We start from the raw sequence: 20,957 nt of genomic DNA on the forward strand, positions 1-20,957 counted from the left end.
GCCAATACGAGACTAGCTGAAAAGTGTTCTAAGGTTCAATAATAATTGTGATTAAATATAACTGATACATATACATTTACAGTAACATACATTCTAAAAAATAGATTGCGATCTGTTTTGTTTAAAGTTTTAATTGTTAGTATATGCAGCATTATTTTAACTGTATAAGTTTTTAGTCAAAATGCAAATGTAAATTATGTTAATGACATGTTTTCATTCTATTTCCCAGATAAATCTATCAAGCATATTGTCCATCTGCCCCGAAAACCACAGCGCCAACTGCTCTCTAGACCTACATGATGGATTCTTTGAGTCAAAGGCGCTATTCGGACAGCGTGTGTTCGCAATTGTTACTCCCGTTATCTTGGTAGCGGGGCTTATCGGTAACGGACTCTCTCTGGCAGTTTTCCGAACCAAAGCGCTAAGAAAGCTTTCAGCAAGCTCATATCTTGCGGCCTTGTCCATTGCCGATATGATCACGTTGTTAACGTATGTGTTGGTTGAATGGCTTAGAAGGGGCTTGTATTTCATTTACAATGATATTAACATGGATTTTCTGGAGCGCAACGGTATGTGTCAGTTGCAAATATACTTATCATACATAGTCCGAATAATGTCAGCTTGGATTATCGTCATGTTCACCGTCGAGAGATTCATGGCGATTTGTTATCCGCTGAAGAGATCCAAGCGGGGAGTTGGACGAGTAATTTTATACATGCTGCTTGTTGCAGCTCTGTCATCTGTCTACAAACCAATCCTTACGCGTGAGAAAATTATAAGCCAAATGCATATTGTGTGTACATCATATTTAGAATGGCTTTCAGTCGTGCTTGATACTGCGTATGCCTTATCTATAACGATAATTCCCTTACTTATCATTACTGTATTGAATATTTTAATCGTGGTTAAACTCTTCAAACGAAACAGAGAAAGAAACGAATTGTTTCCGGACGACGCTAATTCGAAGATTCGATTGGAGTTTACAATTATCTTAGTGGTGATTTCGTGTTGCTATATCGTGTTTAACATCCCATATAATGTCATGTGGATTTTGTTCTGGAATGTGAAACATTACACCGAAAACCAGAGTAACTTAATATACTTAGCAAGGGCATTCTTCTACATGAACTATTGTGTCAACTTTTTGCTATACAGTGTGACAGGCCGCTCCTTCAGGTCTGCGCTGAAGAGCCTGCTATTGTGTCGGTCATCGCGCAATGATCGGTACGGGTCGTATGTCATGTGCAGGCGACTTGGCTCAACCTTGAGCACACAGTACACAACGGGCAGTAAGCACACTGCGTCTGTAAGGTCGGCGAATCGCTCCTGAACATACAATACTCAAATACGAGAACAGACAATAAGCACTTAAAAACATATTATAATACAACGCAAGAGGAACAAACTCAAATATGTAATAGTGGAAAGACAAAACAATTATGCCTATTTATGAATAAACAATGAATATAACTCATTAACATCGAATAATCGCTAATGAAGAAAAATGTTAATTCAATTATAAAAGTGAGCTACATAACGAGGCGTGATGCTCCAATATAATATTTTAATTAAGCATCACTCGTGAACAAGCGTCGCGCTTAAATTAGACATTCCAATCGCTGTCTGGACAATCTCGTATTATAATTGAAAACGGGATTAATTGCATGTGCGCGAAGTGTCGTCCGAGATTGACCTATGCAGTCCGCACAAGTGAATCAGGGACGACACCTGCCGCCAAAACTTGCTTTGCATCAAGAAGAGTCTTCCTTTAAGAGCAAAATACCATAAAAGGCTCATTCAGACACGGGACAAGAAGAACCCATGCGCGGGGTAACTCAATATGTTATTTGTTTATACTTTGTGGTAATGAAACTTTAAAATATGACTATTGTTTTCTGTTATACTTGTTTTCTGTCGTGGGTACGTAAATAATTAGATATAAATTGACTGTTTTGTTCCGGTATATTGTGTCTCAATCAATGATTTTGTAGAATTTTATTACTATCACCTATTGGCCCTCATTCGTATTTTCCAACTATATATAAGCAAGAGATGTTTTCACCTCTAGCAGAAGTATTTGAATTGTTTAATACAATAAATTTCATTTCGTCTGAGCCCAAATGAATTCGGGTTCATAAAAAGTAAGGACCACAAACAACACACATTAAAAACGCTTAGAAGATAAACGTAAGTGAGGTTTTAAAAAAACAAATAACGTGTTGAAAACAGCACACAAACAACGCTTATAACCTGAAAGGTTCCATATTGCAGGAAAAGTATATAGAAGACATGTTTCCGTATGAGTTCAATGCATTTATAAGGTATTATCTTCATTATCAAAATAGAAACATTTATGGTGGACGCACCAGTTATCAAACACCTAAGAAATTACTTTAAAATTGAAACACTTTAAATAACAAAAACATTTTGTTTTAACTAATTACTAACAGTTCAATCATTTATTAACTTATTTGTATAGTTTTCCAGCAAATATCCTTCAAGAAATCATAACGATGATTCCCTGGTTATTGTCACCTCTAGCAGACAAAACAAAATGGCGGCCGATGTAAACATGACCCATAACCAGACTTTACATAAATACTACTCCAGTATATACAAAGTCACATGACTATCACGTGACCCGGACTCCGCGAAAAAATCTGCGTCTGCTACAATCAAAATTGCAAAGGGAAATATGCTTTTTGGTGTGTAAATGCACGTTTTGATAAAAGCATTAAAAAAGTAATAGCAAAAAACACATAAAAACGTGTAAATAACAATAATTGCATTCATTTAACCTGTTTCTGCGCATTTGTTTCAATCTAAGTAGGCAAGTAAGTCATGGACTTCATGTACGACCATTTGTTTATCGATGTGACCTCATGCGCACTTTTGCGCTTGCGCATATAGAACCAAAACAAAACGTTCGATAATAGGTGCTGTTCGATAACAGGTACGTCGACGATAATATGCAATTGTAAAAATGGTGAGACATGTATCGAATCCACAAAACAAACTTGAATGTATATTTAAAAATAAAACATGAGGGACTACACACCCAAAATGTTTATGAAGCATTTAAAAAGTAAATTTATTTTTGGCAGATTCCTAGTATTTAATAAATGCGTGAATACCAAAAAGAATCGTAGTGATGATTTGAATAACTGTTAAATCTTATTCAAAAATAAAATCACGTTGTCTGATTACCAATTAAAAAAATAAATATATCAGGTTTTTCACATGTTTTTGTTTCTCAAGTTGAAAATGTCTGATTGTAAATAAAGTATTGAGAAGTCATGAGCTTCATCAACATTTGTTGCAGTGATCTACAATATTATAATAACAATATATGAAATAATTTGTGTGGTTTGAAAGGTTCTACATTTTTAATTAGTATATACTTTACACCTACAGTATTTATGTATTTTGTGTTTCAGTTGTTAAGAAAAACAGTTTTAATTAAAAACTAAGTTTTTTATTTGGAGCTGAACTATTAAAATTAGCGTAGAACATTAACTATTTGAATATTTAATGTTTTTAATTGTATAATTATATATAATATGTATACTCATTAAAGGAAATTCATTTGAAGATATAACTTTAAATGCAACCTTTTAATAATAATACCAAACTTTGAAATACCATTCTATTAATATGAAAGCATACGTACGTCAGTATATTGTATTTTCGGCCGGTGTCCTTTAATAACGTAATAAATAGTTTTGTTTTGTCTTTAATCAATAATAATGTGAGCCTTATTTGATAGTTTCTTAACTTCAGTGGCATATTGCTTACAGAAAAGATCTTTTTTTCTGTAAAGAAACCATACAAATGCGGCGTCTAATGCTGAATGTATGTTGAAAACTAAATCAAACTTTTTAGCCTATTGGCAAATTTAAACAATGTTTTCCAGTACTATGTAAGCGAAATAAAGAAACTTATGACGCCGATTGGTATTTGCAATGTGTTCACCTGATTGTGTAGACTGTTTTATCATGTGAAACACCGATACATTTTGAAAAGAGACTTGTCTTAGTTCTTGACCACTCAGACAACGTATTTTGACATGGAATCCGTCGCCTACGGTGATTGCTTAGTCTATGTTGCAAATACCAGATTTCATTTTTTTCTGTTAGAATATTATATATCCCTATCAAAATAGCGTTATTCTGACAACATTGCATCTGTGCGACTTTCTAGTCGGCCTTTTGATATTCTCCCAACGAGAACGTATGCAAGTGCTTGTTTAGTGTTTTTTAAACGATGTATTAGATAATAATAATAGTTTATATAACTAAAATGCATTAGATGGTGACTTAAGTGTATTGAACTAAAATTATACTAACAATTCCAATGATGTTTTTTATATTTCAATCTCTTCATAAATGCTTACATTTGATTTAAACTAAATCATTTCCTTACATCAAATGCAAAAATAAACAAGTGGACCTGAAGATGCACCGTCAAGGGTAAAACATTATAATACATACGGCTCTTTTTTGGCAAGGAACCGAGTATGGCATACTTTCAAGTGTACTGATTTATATACTTGAAAACAGCATAAGTCACATTCCTTGCAAAAGAGACGGGACGATGGATTAAAGTAATTTCATCTTTTAAACTTTGCATTTTAACATCAACTATTTATAGAACAGGACAGCTTTTTAAATCAATATCTTCAAATTAAAAAGTTGTAAATGTCAATTAAAATTGCAACTTTTATCAAAGCGTAATGGAAACGTGCAAGTCAAAAGTTGCTAACAAAGTTGGTTTGTTATTTTTTAGTGAATAAATTCGATGTATGGTCTCGAAAATGCATCACAAAAAAGTCATTACTTTTCCGCATACACTTCGCATTAGTAGGTTTTTAAAGTTTGTTTTGTACAAATAAACTTCATTTTCGCTATGTTACGTGTCAATAAATTTATATTGAACTCAAAAAGCAAACATGTAGTTACTGTCGTCATCACTTCAAAACATTAGAGACCGAAAATAAAACCTTTTACCAAATACATTAATAACACTTAAAGTACTAACAAAAACAAGGCCTTGACACAGGAGTTTTCGTACCAAAACTGACCATACGAGTTAATCTTATAATATAAGTGTGAACATCAGGCCGATCGGTCAATTCGCTCACGAGTTATCAATCGGACATTATTTACACAATCAATGTCACAGTGACCATCATTAACCTGAAGTTTGATAGGGATTATCTTCTGTTCGAGGTCAATAAATCTGCAAAGTATGAGGCCCATCACTCAATCCTTTGACCACATATCGAACGGAAACCAATTTAACGCTTACTGTCACAGTGCCCTTGACATTTGAACTACTTAGCCCAATGTCATCTGCTGTCCGATGCTAATGCACATAGGAAGTATCAAACCAATAGGTCAATTCGTTGACTAGTTATTGATCGGAAACGATTTTCACACTTATTGTTATGGTTACCTTGACATTTGATTTAGTGACTCCAGTTTCAATAGGGGTCATCTACTTTCCAAGACCAATGCAAATTGGAAGTATCAAGCCAATCGGTGAATCAGATGACAAGTTATTGATCGGAAACGATTTCACACTTATTGTTACAATGACCTTAACCTTGGATCTAGTGACCCTAATTTCAATAGGGGCCATCTACTTCCCAACGCCGTTGCACATGGTAAGTTTCACACCAATCGGTCCATCCGTTCACACCATATTAATCGGAAATAATATTCCCTCTTAGTGCGACAGTGACCTTGAACTTTGATCTCGTGACCCCAATTTCAATATGGTTCATCTACTGGTAAAGGCAAATGTACGTGGGAAGCATTGAGCCAATTGGTCGATCCGTTCACAATTTGTTGATCGGGAACAATTTTCACTCTGAGTGTGACAGTGCCCTTTGACCTAGTGACCACAATTGCAATAGGGGCCATCGAAGCCAATGCACATGATAAGTATCAAGCCAAATGTTCAATCAATCCACAAGTTATTGATCGGAAACGAATTGGTCTACCGACAGTCCGACCGACATCCAGCAAAACAATATACCCTCTCTTCTTCGAAATGGGGCATAATGCTTATTAAGTTTAGAATAAGCTTCGATGCGGATTTTAATCAGTGTAACTAATGATTTGAATCGTTCATTCCGAGCTGTTGACCCAAGCTCTGGCATGTATATCTTAGTAGATTTATCTCAATTCGGATGTTCCTGCGAACTTTAGCGAATTTTCATCTAAACAATATATGCTTACACAATTTAAATCCATAGGTAATGTATTAATTGGGTTTAGCACCATTTGGATCTTAAATATCCTAATTTATTACATGTGGGAGGTCATTAATTCCTAGAAATAGGTTTATCCTAAGCCAAGGAAATTAAAAACATCAATGAAGAAGTAAAACTCTAGAATATTAATATCACTGAGAGACAAACGATTATAGTGTTACTCTAGTGATTGAATGGAACATTTGTCATTTTTATAGTTATGTAGTTTTTCTTTTCATCAGATACAATTGGAAATGTCCATGCATTTCATGATAGTCAGATTAAAACACAAATTTGCACATTAAAAACAAGAATGCTTTCTTGACATCCAAAACAACATCGTCGCTATTTATTGGCAAATTTTATTAATAAAACAACGCCATAAAACTAGGTTTATTTAATAAACATTGGTTATTAACAGAGATGACTTCGTTAAGAATATGATGGTGACATTAAGTTCTCATGGGATTATATATTTAATGGAACGCAGTGTCGTCATGTATGTGTGATCATTTTTATAATCATCAGCTTAGGGTTTTTGATATAAATATGGTAGGCGTCATTCCTGTCGTGTGGGCGTGTGTTCGTGCTTGCTACATTCCATCACAAATGATTATGTGCGAAAGTCCTCATATACTCTTGGAGACTATATCAACGCAACACTTTTCAAACTTAAATATCTCAGTAATAAGTTAAAAATTTTATTGAAAATTTCAAACGTAATCATTTGACTATATTATTTGCAAAATAACAATGAAAAAATTTATTCGTGACAAGCAGGCGCTTTTGCACATGCGGTAGGTGTGGTTTCATCTTTTAGCAAGTGAAAATAGTGAAACGCGATATGATTCTAATTTAATTTGAATTTCTTCATTTTAGGTGGTTTGATACATCAGGAAAACATAAAATCAATTTAAAAATTAATAGGTCTCGTATAAAATTTCAGGAGCGCAACAGCGCAATCGGCATGTTACAGGCTACCTTTCCCACTTGAAGAAGCATCCGCTCGTCACGGATGAATGATTACATCGTTGATTGTACATGTTGTGGTCAAATGATCACATGTACAATTTTAAATCAAAATATTTTATCATTACTGAGATATTAAAGTTTGAAAAAAGCTGCGTTCGAAAAGTCATCAAGTGTAGTACAGCGCGCTATATAATTCCAATTGAATTTCAATTTCATCATTTTACATGTAGGTGTGTTGTTTCATTAGGAAAACATAACATAAATTAGAAAAACAATATGGCTCGTATGAGCGCAATGAACAAGCCGGTCGGTCATTCATACGTGTAAGTTTATGCGTTTACATTTCAAATTATTATTTTACGATGTACGATTTGTGATTTTTACTTTTTCAATGATTTTCAATTTGTTATGTAAAATATTTTATTGTTGATAAATTTAATTTAAATTTACTTGGATTATTAGATATGTTTTTAATTAGTCTGAGTCCAAATTTCAACAAAATCAGTTAAAAAAACAAGAGAGCTATATTGATTTGATTACCTGTTGCGTTAGAAAAGTGTATTTTTGCGAGCAACTTTCGTCAAACATTTACATAACAATTACATTGTTTATGCAAGTGATACAGCATAAGTTCATGGTTTTGCGATTTCATGATTTTTAAGGCGTTATTGTCTTTGTTAATGATTGCATGTCAATTCTTAAGTGAGCAGTTTGTGTTTGTTTGTGCAATTTTCCTTAAACTTTTACATAATTATTATCTCTAATTGCTACTGAGCATATTATCAAGGTTTTTCGACCATTCAATTTTTTTTTATCTTTATGGACAATGAAATTGAACTTGAAGGTATTCACTCTCAACAGTTCACTTGCATTTTATAAAACCAAGCAAAAAACATGAAAATTGGCAGTTCAAATTAATTATTAACACCATTAGATGTAATAACATTAAAAAGTTGTATTTTTAAAATGATTCTGATAATGATTAGTGTTCAAACGTAATATTTGGCCATACTATTTTAAATCTATCCACTAATGACCACCATGAGAGACGGCATCGTTTGTGTCAAACCTGTGTGCATACCTCAGACTTCAAGCTCACATGAACAGGTAAACGGTGTAATTTAGCCATACAACAGCCTTTCCAGGATTGAACTGCATGCATCATGCAATTTTATGATAGCATCACAAATAACTAAAATAAGAAGACTTGTGCGTCTCGTGTGTCAACTATCATATGACCTTAAATGTCTAGGTCGTCATCACAGGTAAAAAGACAATCAGCCAAAACCAGTTTGATTATACAAAAGTGGAGTATGAAGACAACATTTGAATATTAAAGCCTCACCGCTCTAGTGTAACATGTGCTGATTTAACTAACAAATGTAATTGGATCGGTATTTTCTTTGAAAAGTTACCCATGCCTTTAAAACTATTGCAGATATACTTTGTCAATGCCTTTTTCTCACATATAAGTATTTGTTGTAGTTTTTTTTCCCATCAGAGTATTTTCATGGAGAAATTCAAGGGATTATTGTAGTACATGTAATCAGTTGTTGGGTTGTCCATTTTTACTATTGCAATGTATTTATATAATTTATGTTTAATTTCCAAGTCCCTTGCCATGTATTATGCAGATTTTGTTTAATAGGACACATATAACAAGATGTTAGACCATACTAACCTGACGCCGACCATTTGGGGAGTGAGTATCGGAAAGACATTGTAGTAGTATTGCTACACTAAACTTGCATATTCAATATGCACCCTAAACTTAGCCTAGTTAATTGTATTATGTTGCATACCGATTTATATTGCTTGAAATTGTATTGTTTATGTTGCTGTTGTATAATGATAACATTATTATTTAATGTTTGCATAACATGTGCATCGGATGAGAACAAGAAAAAAAGGAAATCTGTGAAATCTATAAAATCGCCGAGACGATAATCACATTGATGTGGAAGGATTCAGCAGGAAATGGCCAAAAGCACTGAAAGTGAGAGAAAAACTTATAATCAATTGTAAGGATATTATAATTATAATAAATTGATATGATATTTATATTAGAGAAGCACTTTTCTTAGTTGTTCATTCCATTCGACAACTTAGATATAGGCGTGGATTTTCAATTTTGTATTTGGGGCCATAGCATTGGAACAGGACGTGGAAGAAAAAAGACGGTGGCTAACTCTGTTTTGAAGAACGCCACAAAAAAAATGAACTATATTTATTTCAGAATGTTTTTTTTTCAAATATTCATGCTCTTCACTGCCAAAAGTCTCGGAAAACTAAAATTGACAACATAGAAGGAATGTACTTTATAACTAGGTAATGCTCATTGAATTATTGTAATGTCCGAAACTAATTTACAGAGAAGAAAATGCGATTATAGTTATTATTTTGACATTATTATTAATGTTCAGACGGAAAACCTTTAATATATTCTTACCGAATCACTACCAGACATTTACTAACATAATGATGGCATCATACAACTGATTTGCTGATTTGCTGCATTAATATATATTTCTCATCATAACAATATTTTTGAAGCGTGTTGGTTTGTTTGCAGAAAGCTTTTCAACGAGTGTGTTACTTAGAAAAGAATGCCAGACATATAATTATTACTTATGGTACTGTTTTCATTGATTTCACTGGCATCAACTCTTTGAGACGGATAAACATTTTTTAAACACGCGATTTCGTCCGATTAAATTGCGAGAAACAACAGTGCATACATTATCATGAACGGCGAGAAGCTGGAAGAAGTGATCAGCCTAAAGTACTTGGGAGCAATTTTGTCAAAGGAAGACACACTTATCTCCGTAGACTGCTCCGCATCTCCTATATAAAGCACAAGACCAACGAGTGAGTAAGGTACATGACAAGCTTGAGTTGGGCACATAACCAGGCACGACACTCTGTTCAAGACTGTGCAGGGCACGCTAGAGGGAGGTCTCATTCGAAGCCGTACAAAAAGCTTGATGGGAAAGGTTAACTAGTGGACGTCTCTCCCCATCGATGAGCTACTACAGACAAACCTTTAATAGCGGAGGATATCAATATCGGCTTCCCTCATTTCCATAAACCATGATGATGATAATGATGAGTATAGTCAATAGTGTTCTCAACTATAATTAAGCACCTACATGTACTATTAAACATATCTTATTAGCATTTAGAAAAAATATTGTTTCAGAAATCAGATATAACATGTAAATATAGTACGTTTCTTTTACCATGTTAAATTGGGAGGCGGAAAACTACAACGGGCGAGGCATGGTCAGGGGTGATAACCCTAAAAAAGGGTTAGAGTAAGGGTTAGGGTTAGGGGTCGGTTAGGGTTAGGGTTGGGTTTAGGCTAACCCAAACCTTAACCCGACCCCTAACACTAACCCTGACCCTTACCCTAACCCTCTAACCCCCCCCCCTTGCGCAATACCATACCATGCCTCGCCCGTTGTAGTTTTCCGCCTCCCTGTTAAATGATAATAAACGTGTGCTTATCCAAAGTACTGTTTTGATCATCCACAGGGTATTGCATATGTATGGCTTTATTGGGTCATAAAACGAAGACGCAGTCGGCTTTTGCGACAAAGGAATACAAATCGGATGAACTTGTCAGGATTATTATCCAGACACTGCATGGTCACCTTATATTTGATCTCCGTCTGAAATTCGACGGGAAGCAGACACGCACGCCAAAGACAACGATTGTCATGATATATTGTGATGGTAATACGCGTGTGTTTTCTCTATTAAGGATTTTTGAGCTGATTCCAACATAACATTCCTTAAGTTACTTATTTACAATATATTTATTTTATTATTATATGAAAAAAGTAACATGTGAATTAATGTGTACATGTTTATGATCGTAGCATTCTGATCATCAGATTTGATGGTGTTAATGAAAAAAGCTAATATTTATGCAAGGGAATAGAACAGCACAGGAACGAACGAATTAAGGATGTGTTCATTGGTATTTTTGTACCTTTGGGAAATTGGATTCTTAGACTGTTAAAAAACAAGAGTGATCCAAGTATGTCTCTCTGAATCTCGTAGTTGTTTGTGAAAGCTCAGTCGACCTATTTGAATAAATGAATTTAAGTATTTGCATATGTCACTCGTAAACATTCAAACCAGTTTTATCGTTGTGTTCTCCACCTAATGCCAAGTAAATTTTGGTTAAAGCTTTATAAATATTTCTGAATGTGTGAAAGAATTATCAATTTAATATATGCTAAAAATGAGGTATTTTATTACAATTGATATTTGAGTACTGTCAACAAAGGTTCGTTTCCATGAGATGGATTTCTATAATCGCCACGCTCAAATAGCAGCTGTTGTAGTGCGTTTTCTAAATTGCACGTAAAAGAGGAGAAAATCAACCCCCACATGTGAATTGAAAAAGAAAAGCAACTATTATACGGACGACACCGAATAAAAATAGAGTTCCTTTCACAATGTGTTACAACCAGACTATTTAAATGATTTGTCGCCACGATTAATTGTGTTCTAACATATGAAATGGTATTTTATTATTTTCAAAATAGTGTTAAAGTATTAATCGTTTTAAGTTATTTATTACATAATATACAATATGTGTGGCTTCTGATTTGTAGAAATAAAAATAATCAAAAACTGGATATTTGGTACAAGATAAGTACATATGAATTTCGCTGAACATATCTATGTTTGTGGACCTTTAACATGTATATACAGCAGCGTTCATATTTAATCAAATTAAGCTGTTTATGTACATTTTCAATAGCATTCACAAGTGTGCATATTTAAACGAAATGGAATTGCTTTCCTTTAACAGGACTGTTTGTGCGCAAGACACCGGGGAAATAAAACGTTTATTAATATAATGTTATTTTTTTATATTATTATATCAATGACTCTTTTGCATTTTTACACGGCACATTCAACTGAAGTTAAAACATTTACAAACGCAAGGCTTATGCTTATTTCATTTTCTTGGATTTAAAAAGGAAAACAACAAATCATATAAAAAATATCTAACATATTAACAATTTTTAATGAAAATTAATCGATTTATCATAAAACATTAAACAGTTTTAAACAACTTAAACTGCTGACTTCATAAAGGTCAATATCCCGTGGCACCAAAATTGCATTTACATATGGTATTAATCTAGCGATTTCGTCATGTTGAAAGTTGTATATTCTTTCTATGGCAAATTTACAAAATTCATACACTGTAAGAATTTCGCTTTATCTTTAACGTTGCGTGTCTTTAGTATGTAAAACAAATGTTCAAACTGTGACATAAATGTTGAGAGTGCTTGTCTTTCAATCACATGTATATTGTTTTTGTTCACTGTGTATGGCGGTATGAAGACGCATATTACGTCTAATTGCTGCTACATAATACCGCTGTCATTACGGAAATGTTGCGCTAGAAAAAAAGACATATTGCTACCCATAAAACATGTATTAAGACATTAAGTATCATATTTAGGTCAAAATTGACTTTCGAAATTGTATGGTTAGATGCTATGCCCTATATTTCATTACAATCAGCACTGTGCGTCTCACTACCTTATGTTTTATTGTAAAATTAATGTCATGAAACATTTTCAACATTTTTAAACACACGTTCAACTTGTGTACTGATTACCTTTTGCAGAAAATTTAAAGGATTGAGAAATTACAATAAGCCCAATCCCTGCGTTTCAAATGTATTATTGCCTTGGTTTGAGAAAACTGTGCTAAATGCATGTACGTTGTCTTCCCAGTTTAGCCTTGCAGTTAGCACAGGCCAATTGGGGGCGACACTTTTATGCACTTGTTCGCATATCGGAGATATATTCTTATTCGAAATAAGGCGACATTTAACGCCCATGCCATTTGTCTAAATTTCCCAGAACATTGACTTATCCAGAATATTGCAATCCTTGTACTACGAACAGAAGTCAATCAGTCGTTAATGTATCAATTTTGCTCTTTGGCGATGGCTTTCGCTTGCTAGTTGCGGCACTTACTTTAATACACTTCATTACGTTTAAGGCCATTTCATGATCTAATGAGCCATTAATGTTAAAACACTCTAAAAAGCCTTTTAGATTTAATTTTTTTCTTCACATATTTTCTATTTTCATGGTTATGTGCATTAAAAATCGAGGAAAAAAAAATCATCAAATCATTAAACATTTCAGGCATTCAAAGATATAACCGTCAATGTGTCTACCCATTTTGCATCTTAACCATTCGATTACAATATTAACTCTTATGATCCTTACTATTGACAAAGCAAAACTAATTTGGTATTTATTTCTACATAAAAGCCTTATATATGCATGCATAGTACCAAATGCGGAGTTACAAGTGGAATACATACAATATCAACACACATCCCGTGTATGAGCTAGTCTCAGCAGTCCGTAACAGACCTAACTGGCGAAGAATCCCTCAATTCTTCATAATGGAGTAAGGAAGTGTTTTTTATTTAATATTGAAACAATAACATAAACTGCAAAGAATACCCCCCCCCCTACGCACACATACATATCTTTTACATTCTTAACAGAAACTAAATTCAGGTGTAACATTCTGGATTATTCAGTGTATTTGCCGCCAACAACATAATGGTTTTTATAGTCTCTGCTTCTTACCCAATACATTCATAACATATCATAAGGCCTCGATCGTGGTCCAAGTATGCATCATGACTGTATGACGAAAGTTGCGGATAGGCGGGTGTAGATTACAGTCGCATAAAATTGCAAAACAGATACCGCATTGTGTGTGGAACCCACCGCCGTCATTGAGGATGGCATTGTCAAATAATGTATTGGTTAACACCAAAAGCATCAACGTTTGTACATTTTTTAGCTGTAAATGACACAGAAACTGTGATAAGACCCCAATTTGCAGGTATGGAAACAACGTGGAATTCACCTTTAAGATATTCCAATTTATCTTTTATAAAGATAAACAGGGTACTTGAACAATGTTGACAAATGATCCTAACTTTTTCTCCTGGCCACTGCATAGTTCCTTAAATTGAGTTAGCGTTTATTCGTTTGTATAGAATATAAGGAACTTGGCCTAAATTATATTTTATTATCATACATTTATTATGCGCCCCCAAAATTTTTGGGGGAGCTTATAGTCGCCGCTTCGTCTGTCCGTGCGTGTGTCCGTCCGTCCGTGCACAATTTTTGTCAGGGCTATTTCTCAGTAATTAATGACCGGAATTCAATTACACTTTATGGGAAGCTTCACTACAAAGAGGAGATGTGCATATTATCAGCCGGTTCTGGTCGGATGATTTTTTACAGTGTTATGGCCCTTTGAAATTTTCCATTAACTGTACATATAGTGCAATTCTTGTCCGGGCTATTTCTCCCCAACTACTGACTGGAATTCAATGAAGCTTTATGGGAATCTTAACTACCTTGAGGAGATGCGCATGTTATTTGTGGGTTCTTGTTAAATGATTTATTTAGAGAGTTATGGCCCTTTGAAATTTTTAAGTTGCTGAACTATCCATCGTATTATTTTGTCCGAAGTTATGCCCTTCAAGACGTTTCCTTTTATCTGAATATATAGTGCAATATTGTGACATAAACAACCTTTTGGGAGCATCACCCGTCTCCGACGGTTTCTTGTTCTATCAGAAATGGAAATATTTAATAAGCTGGACCTTTAATTTAATAAGTGGTGTTAATAAATCGCTTGAATGAAATATCCACTATATTCTTACTAATATTTGCATTTGTTTTGCGTAATTATGGCTTCTTGTTTCACTTCTTTATATTCTAGTAAGATGCCATAATACTAATTCCGTATGTGTGCTTAGACGTTTGTTGTGGCATTGCTGCGTTTTAGTTCCTGACTTAAGGTAGATTGCAGCCTAATGATCACGATGCCTAACCAATACGGATAAAACCTGAAACTGTTGTGCGTTTCTAGCTAATACACAAAACGGCACCGGATCATATCAGAAAATAATGATAATGTTTTTAGTGTTTTCTTTTATTTTCAAGATTCTTTTCTTTAAGTTATAATTTTTCACCAAACCAATATTCCACGGATCAAATAAGTCAATCATTCGGTAAATTTTATAATCGTACTCAGTAACAAAAGCGTCTATTTGCAGTGGGAACCTAAATTGCCCAACAGTTCATGCACCAAACCTATGGAAACGGACGTAAAATACAAGTATTCGTCCATATAAATAATGAAAATCAAACTTCTAAGCTAGTTTCCTGATGAAAAAGGAAAAATTATTATCGGACATCATTGAGATAATGAATGAAGGTTTAGTTTGTAGAAAAACAAGTATTTTATATGTTTCTTGTAGGCATTACTATTGCCAAGCAATATATGTCCCCTACCGGCTCCACCATTGTCAGCATTTTTTATATATATATTTGTTGCCATAGCAACCAGAATTCTTGGCGTATGTACATAATGAAAAGACGTGCATAATCGCCATATTGCCATCTGACCATGTTTCAAGTTTCATGAAAAAATATGAAGAACTTTTAAAGTTATCGCAGGATCCAGAAAAGTGTGACAGACATACGGACATATAAACAGACAGACTCAAAGACCGACGCACAGAGCGCAAAACATAAGTCCCCTCCGGTGAAACCGGTAGGGAACAATAAACATAAGTATAGTACGTTTAAATAATATATTGGATAATGTTGATATGGTAAACATTTAAAGCATTTCTTCAGTTTAGATTGTTACATGAATGGGTCTGTTATTTGTCGTCCCTCAGCCCCAGAACACTATCTAAATGCATGAAAATGCCATGACTTTACCCTGAATAAGATTATTTATACTAGGCATTACATATTGCAAATTGTATTGGTTCTTACAAATTGTTGCGTAGAACACATGCTATTGTAGAACGACCTTTTCATCAATGATATTTATATCATATAACAACCCTTTGTATATAATTGCAATACTGACGACAGATAACAAATAATGCACACATTGTAAGATAACTTTAACTGTCCTTAGTGCAACAAAGCATATCAGTACTTCTCTAACCTTTCAATGCATATGTGTAGAAAGTTGGAATCACACAAGTGTGATAAGTGTGGACACATGTTCAAGACCAAACGCTACCGTCGAGAACACGTGAAGGCTCATGATAACCATGAACAACATAATTGCTTTGTGTGTGGAATTTTTTACAAATATATCATGGCAGGAGTATAATCAATAAATGTGTTCATAAGTAGCTTCCTAACACAGTATGGCAGACAAGAATTGAACTTATCAAAAACCACTGTACCCGTTGTTGAAGCTTGTAAAAAGATTTTTGCGTCAAAATTTAAGGTGGGCTTTAGAAACCAAATAAGAATTATAATTTGTGTTGTACATTGTTATTTTGTACAGATTTTGTTGAAGTCTGTCAAGGCCAATGCAACTGATATTATAGAGATTTAGTTCAATAATGTTTGGAAATATAAAATGATTATATGCATTTGGGAAGACCGAATCATTCATCACTCTTAGGAAAGTAGCGAAACTGTTCGGACAGTGGTATAAAGTGTACTACTTGTTGGAATCCTGTATTTATCGAGTTCCATAGTTATTTTTTATACTGTTGGTAGACTGTGTTGATAAACAAATATTAAAAATATTTCAATATAAATACATAAGATCCATTATCTTGTCATGTTTAATATGAACCTTATTTATTGTTACCATTTAAGACATCTTTTAATTTTAAATGGCATAAATTGTATGCACTCTTTAATATTTTAATTATAGCTTTTTCATTTCTCAATATATTTAATTAATTTGATAAAATATTTGAAAAAAAAAAGATTTGAGTAAATAAAAAGAGTTTCACTATTAGGAAAAAGTCTATGATTTGAAGTAAAATGTTACATTCTTGAATTTTATTTGTACTAAAATGAGATAAAACAAGGGACAAAATTGTCACAAAACCACAAAACGTTTTACAAAAAAAAACAACAAAAACCGTCAGATTTCAAGGAGACAATTCAAAATGTGCAGTGTTACCCCCTTTTTAAATTCACTCTATTTTTACTCGATGCGACCTTGATTTAAATTTGAAAAAAAAATCTGATGAAGGGAGACAACTCAATATGTGAATTGTTACTGATTTCATAGTTACTCCCTTGTTTCAAAGTCAATCTATTTTTAGTTGTGGCGACCTTGACCTTGGAGATATCGACGTAATTCTTTCGCGCGACACACCGTCCAATGATGGTGAACACATGTGCCAAATGATTTTTTTAAATCTCACAATGAACGACATAGTTATTGCCCGGACAAGCTCATTGATGGCCATTTTTGACCTTTGAACTAAAAGTGTGAATTTGACCTTGGATATATCGACGTAAATCTTTCGCGCGACACACCGTCCAATGATGGTGAACAAATGTGCCTAATGATTTAAAAATCTCACAATGAACGAAAACGTTATGGCTCGGACAACCTTGTTTCGCCCGCCAGCCCGCCCGCCCGCCGACATTCGCCAATCTAATAACCAGGTTTTTCCTTCGAAAACCTGGTTAAAAAAGCACATGTTGTTTTTAAAACTTGCTGAAAAGCACGTTATCATCTGTATATGTATCAAGTGATTTCGTGTATTATCCGGTGTCGTGTTTCCGGAATTTATTCGATGCCAGTATTTTATGGTTTCGTCTTTTATCCGGTGCCGTGAAATCAATATGCGACCCTTTTAAAACGCAAAATGCTCATGTTTTGATGTTGCCTGTTATGTTCTATGAATATATTATACATCTAAATGATTCTTACAACATTATAAAGTAGAAGTAGTATTTTTGTTTCTCTCCAGCTACAAAAAAGCAAGTATTTTTTAACTATTTCATGACTATGAGATAGTTATGGTTCATTTATTTTCGTATGGAATTATGAAGTAAACCATGAACTGAAATACCACGATGTTCCGGGAGCAATAGTATTTGGCATACCTACGTGGTGTTGTTGCCATGCTTACTTCCAATACAAGGCACATCCTGTATTTCGCCTTGTTTATTTTCTGATTTTATCCGGTGCCGTTTCGCGTATAAGCTAATCAGCAGGCCGCAAAGGCTACTCAGGGAAGACACTTTCCGCCTAAACTGGATTAACTTTCTCTTAACTAAAAATACCATAAAAGCGGTAAGTGTCGTCCCTGATTAGCCTGTGCGGCCTGCACAGGCTAATCTTTGACGACACTTTACACGCATGCATTAAACCCCCTTTTCACAGAGCACGTCTAAATACATATCTTTCAACAGATTTCAGAAAAAGTGTACAACGTCTTTAAATCATTGTAGAAAAAGTGTCTTGTGAGTTATATCTATGTATTTGAATCAGGTGTAATTTTGAAAAAAAATGATGCCTTTGAACGAATTACTGATGACGACTTCAGTACGTGTGTCGAAAAAATATGTCATGAAAAATATCATATAATAAAAATAATAACATCTTTGAAAAACAATGATACGGTTTCTTCTAAAGCGCCACCTATGATTCAATTTAACCGGCAGCAACATTGTCAATACTATATGGACCGATGAGTACCTTTAAAATTGATTATGATTTTAACTGTGTTCATATCATTGTTAACATGTATATCATCATTTCACTTCATGATTACCTTATCGCAAATAATGTGACATTTTTTATCTAGTTTAAGCTTGTGTTAATTCAAAATCACTAGTAAGCACGTTTACAGATTGTACTCCTTATTACCTTTATTTAATAAGCATGGCTTTTTATCAAAAAGTATAATTTGCTTTTGATCGCATACATTGTCACTGTCTGGTCGTCGTATTTACACTACGTGTTAATTTAAATTATAAGAATGGTGGTTTTGCCATGTTCTAAAACTTACAGTACAAGCTATGAGTTGGAAAAGGAAGCCGTTTATACATGTACACTTGGTCTTTTCTTATCTATTTATCTATTCACCATTGTTGAATATGTTAACATATGCAAATTTGTAAGATCTCTTGTATGTGATCAGTCATGAACTGTCGCGTTTACAAACTTGGGAATTGAAATTGCAAGCTTTTATTAATTACACGTGTATGAAGTTATAAATATCTCCCATAAAGTTGAATTGTGTATAAGTGTTTTGCCTTCTAATAGTAGCATAGAGAGAATATAATGCCCCACTCAAGTGCAATAGTCGTTTAAGTTAACTTCTAAAACACATTAAAGTATACAACCAAGCACAGCTTCTTAAAAAAGTGTGTATGTGTGTTATTTATGCCTCAAATTAGAAATTAAATCTTCATAAGCAGCATTTGTACGGCGAAAGTTAGCAAGGGGAACGGTCTACCAATCGTCCTTTAAAATTAATGGAACATTGTACAAGGTGAGAACAAAACAAATAAACATGCAAACTGTGGTTTTGTAAGGTTACAGTTAATGAAGAAGGACACCAGAAAAAGAGTAGTAATAGCCGCCGTAAACGCTTTGGGATCCGCTGTCTTTATTTTCCAACCAAACCTCATCTCCCTCCGTAATTTTGAGCACAAGAGTCATTGCACACTGCTCCCACTGATTAGTACATTGGACCTTTGCCATCACTCGGCCATTGTGCATCAAGCCAACTCGAATGTCTACCGCCGAGAGCAGAAACGACGTTGTGAACAAATAATATCCGCTGACTAGTGCAATGAAGACGCCGTGGTTTGCGTGGTAGCCACCTCCGTCGTTGAGAACAACACTTTCAAAGTCGATGTTTTGATTAACTCCGATTCCATCTTGATTGATAACTTTTACTGCAGTAAAGGCAACTGGATTTGCGACCATACCTTGGCGTGCCGTTCGTTGAACGTTGTCGGCAATAGCTTTATACAATAGAGTAAACACGATTATAATACAAAAAATATATCGAATAAATATGGCTTGCAAAATTTAACATAATAACAATGAGCATTAAACAGGATAATTACTAAAGCTTTGATGGGGTACTTATGCCCACAAAACAAAACATATTCTCACTTCCATTAGTTGTCCTGGCAGATCTATCAATATCCTGTGTTAACAATATCCTTGTTGATTTCTGATCACCGGTATAATTGTTGTGAATTCCTTGTTGTTGTGGCAATAAATCATGTTTGGGTGTCATGGGTTTCACTGGCGTTAAGCTTTCTTCTCTCTGAATGCCGTGAATAATCCGTTTCAGTTCCTTTATTTCCTCTGACTGTTCTTGCAACTTCACCTCTTGAAGCCTGATATTCTCTGTCTGTTGTGCATCTACAAAAACAATTTTTTTAATGATAAGATCTGCGTTGTAGAAAATGTAATTTCATTGTAGAAATATATTAAGTTTTAAGTCTTTTAAAGGGCATTTGACTCATACATTTTTGTCAATGTATGTGATATTGAACATGTACAAGGGAATTTTTATTCAGTCATATACATTAGACGCATTCAGGAATTAAGTAAATGTGGTACAGTTCACACGGTAATATAGGGCATAAAGAGTATAGATTTAAAGAAAAGACCAAACAACTAGAGTTACCTGTTTTTAAAAGTGATAACACTGCGGCTTCTAAAAGCGCCAAACGCGAATAGAGATCAACCTCCGCAAAAAGGCTTTTAGGACACAATAGCAATATTAAGATGCCACGTATGTTCATTGTCCAGGCAGTGGTGTTCCCAAATGGTTCGTTATCAGCTTTTATCTGACTATTTAAAATGATGTAAATATTCAACCTGTCACATTCTATTGTTCAAACTT

The 20,957-nt window shown here is 34.2% G+C and overlaps 1 protein-coding gene across 1 annotated transcript; it reads right to left on the reverse strand.

Moving 5' to 3' along the window:
* Window positions 1-213: 213 nt before the first annotated feature.
* Window positions 214-20,893, reverse strand: LOC127849869 (uncharacterized). Its single transcript, XM_052382651.1, has 5 exons — window positions 20,739-20,893; window positions 20,216-20,470; window positions 19,682-20,061; window positions 1,154-1,326; window positions 214-508 (listed from the first exon to the last, which is right to left on the reverse strand). The coding sequence occupies exons 1-5, from the start codon at window positions 20,854-20,856 to the stop codon at window positions 214-216; spliced, it is 1,221 nt and encodes a 406-aa protein (XP_052238611.1). The 5' UTR covers window positions 20,857-20,893.
* Between the last annotated feature and the right edge of the window lie 64 nt (window positions 20,894-20,957).

This window comes from Dreissena polymorpha, chromosome 1 (genome assembly GCF_020536995.1).
Source record: "Dreissena polymorpha isolate Duluth1 chromosome 1, UMN_Dpol_1.0, whole genome shotgun sequence".
NCBI lineage: Eukaryota > Metazoa > Mollusca > Bivalvia > Myida > Dreissenidae > Dreissena > Dreissena polymorpha.

What these genes read in the sequence shown, in the direction of transcription:
- LOC127849869 (XM_052382651.1), bottom strand. Translation starts at nt 20,856, where the DNA reads ATGAACATACGTGGCATCTTAATATTGCTATTGTGTCCTAAAAGCCTT. An exon ending in AAGACAGCGGATCCCAAAGC is followed by an intron (nt 1,327 to 19,681) that starts GTTTACGGCGGC and finishes TTGTATGTTCAG; the next exon opens with GAGCGATTCGCCGACCTTAC. An exon ending in AAGGAGCGGCCTGTCACACT is followed by an intron (nt 509 to 1,153) that starts GTATAGCAAAAA and finishes GCCCCTTCTAAG; the next exon opens with CCATTCAACCAACACATACG.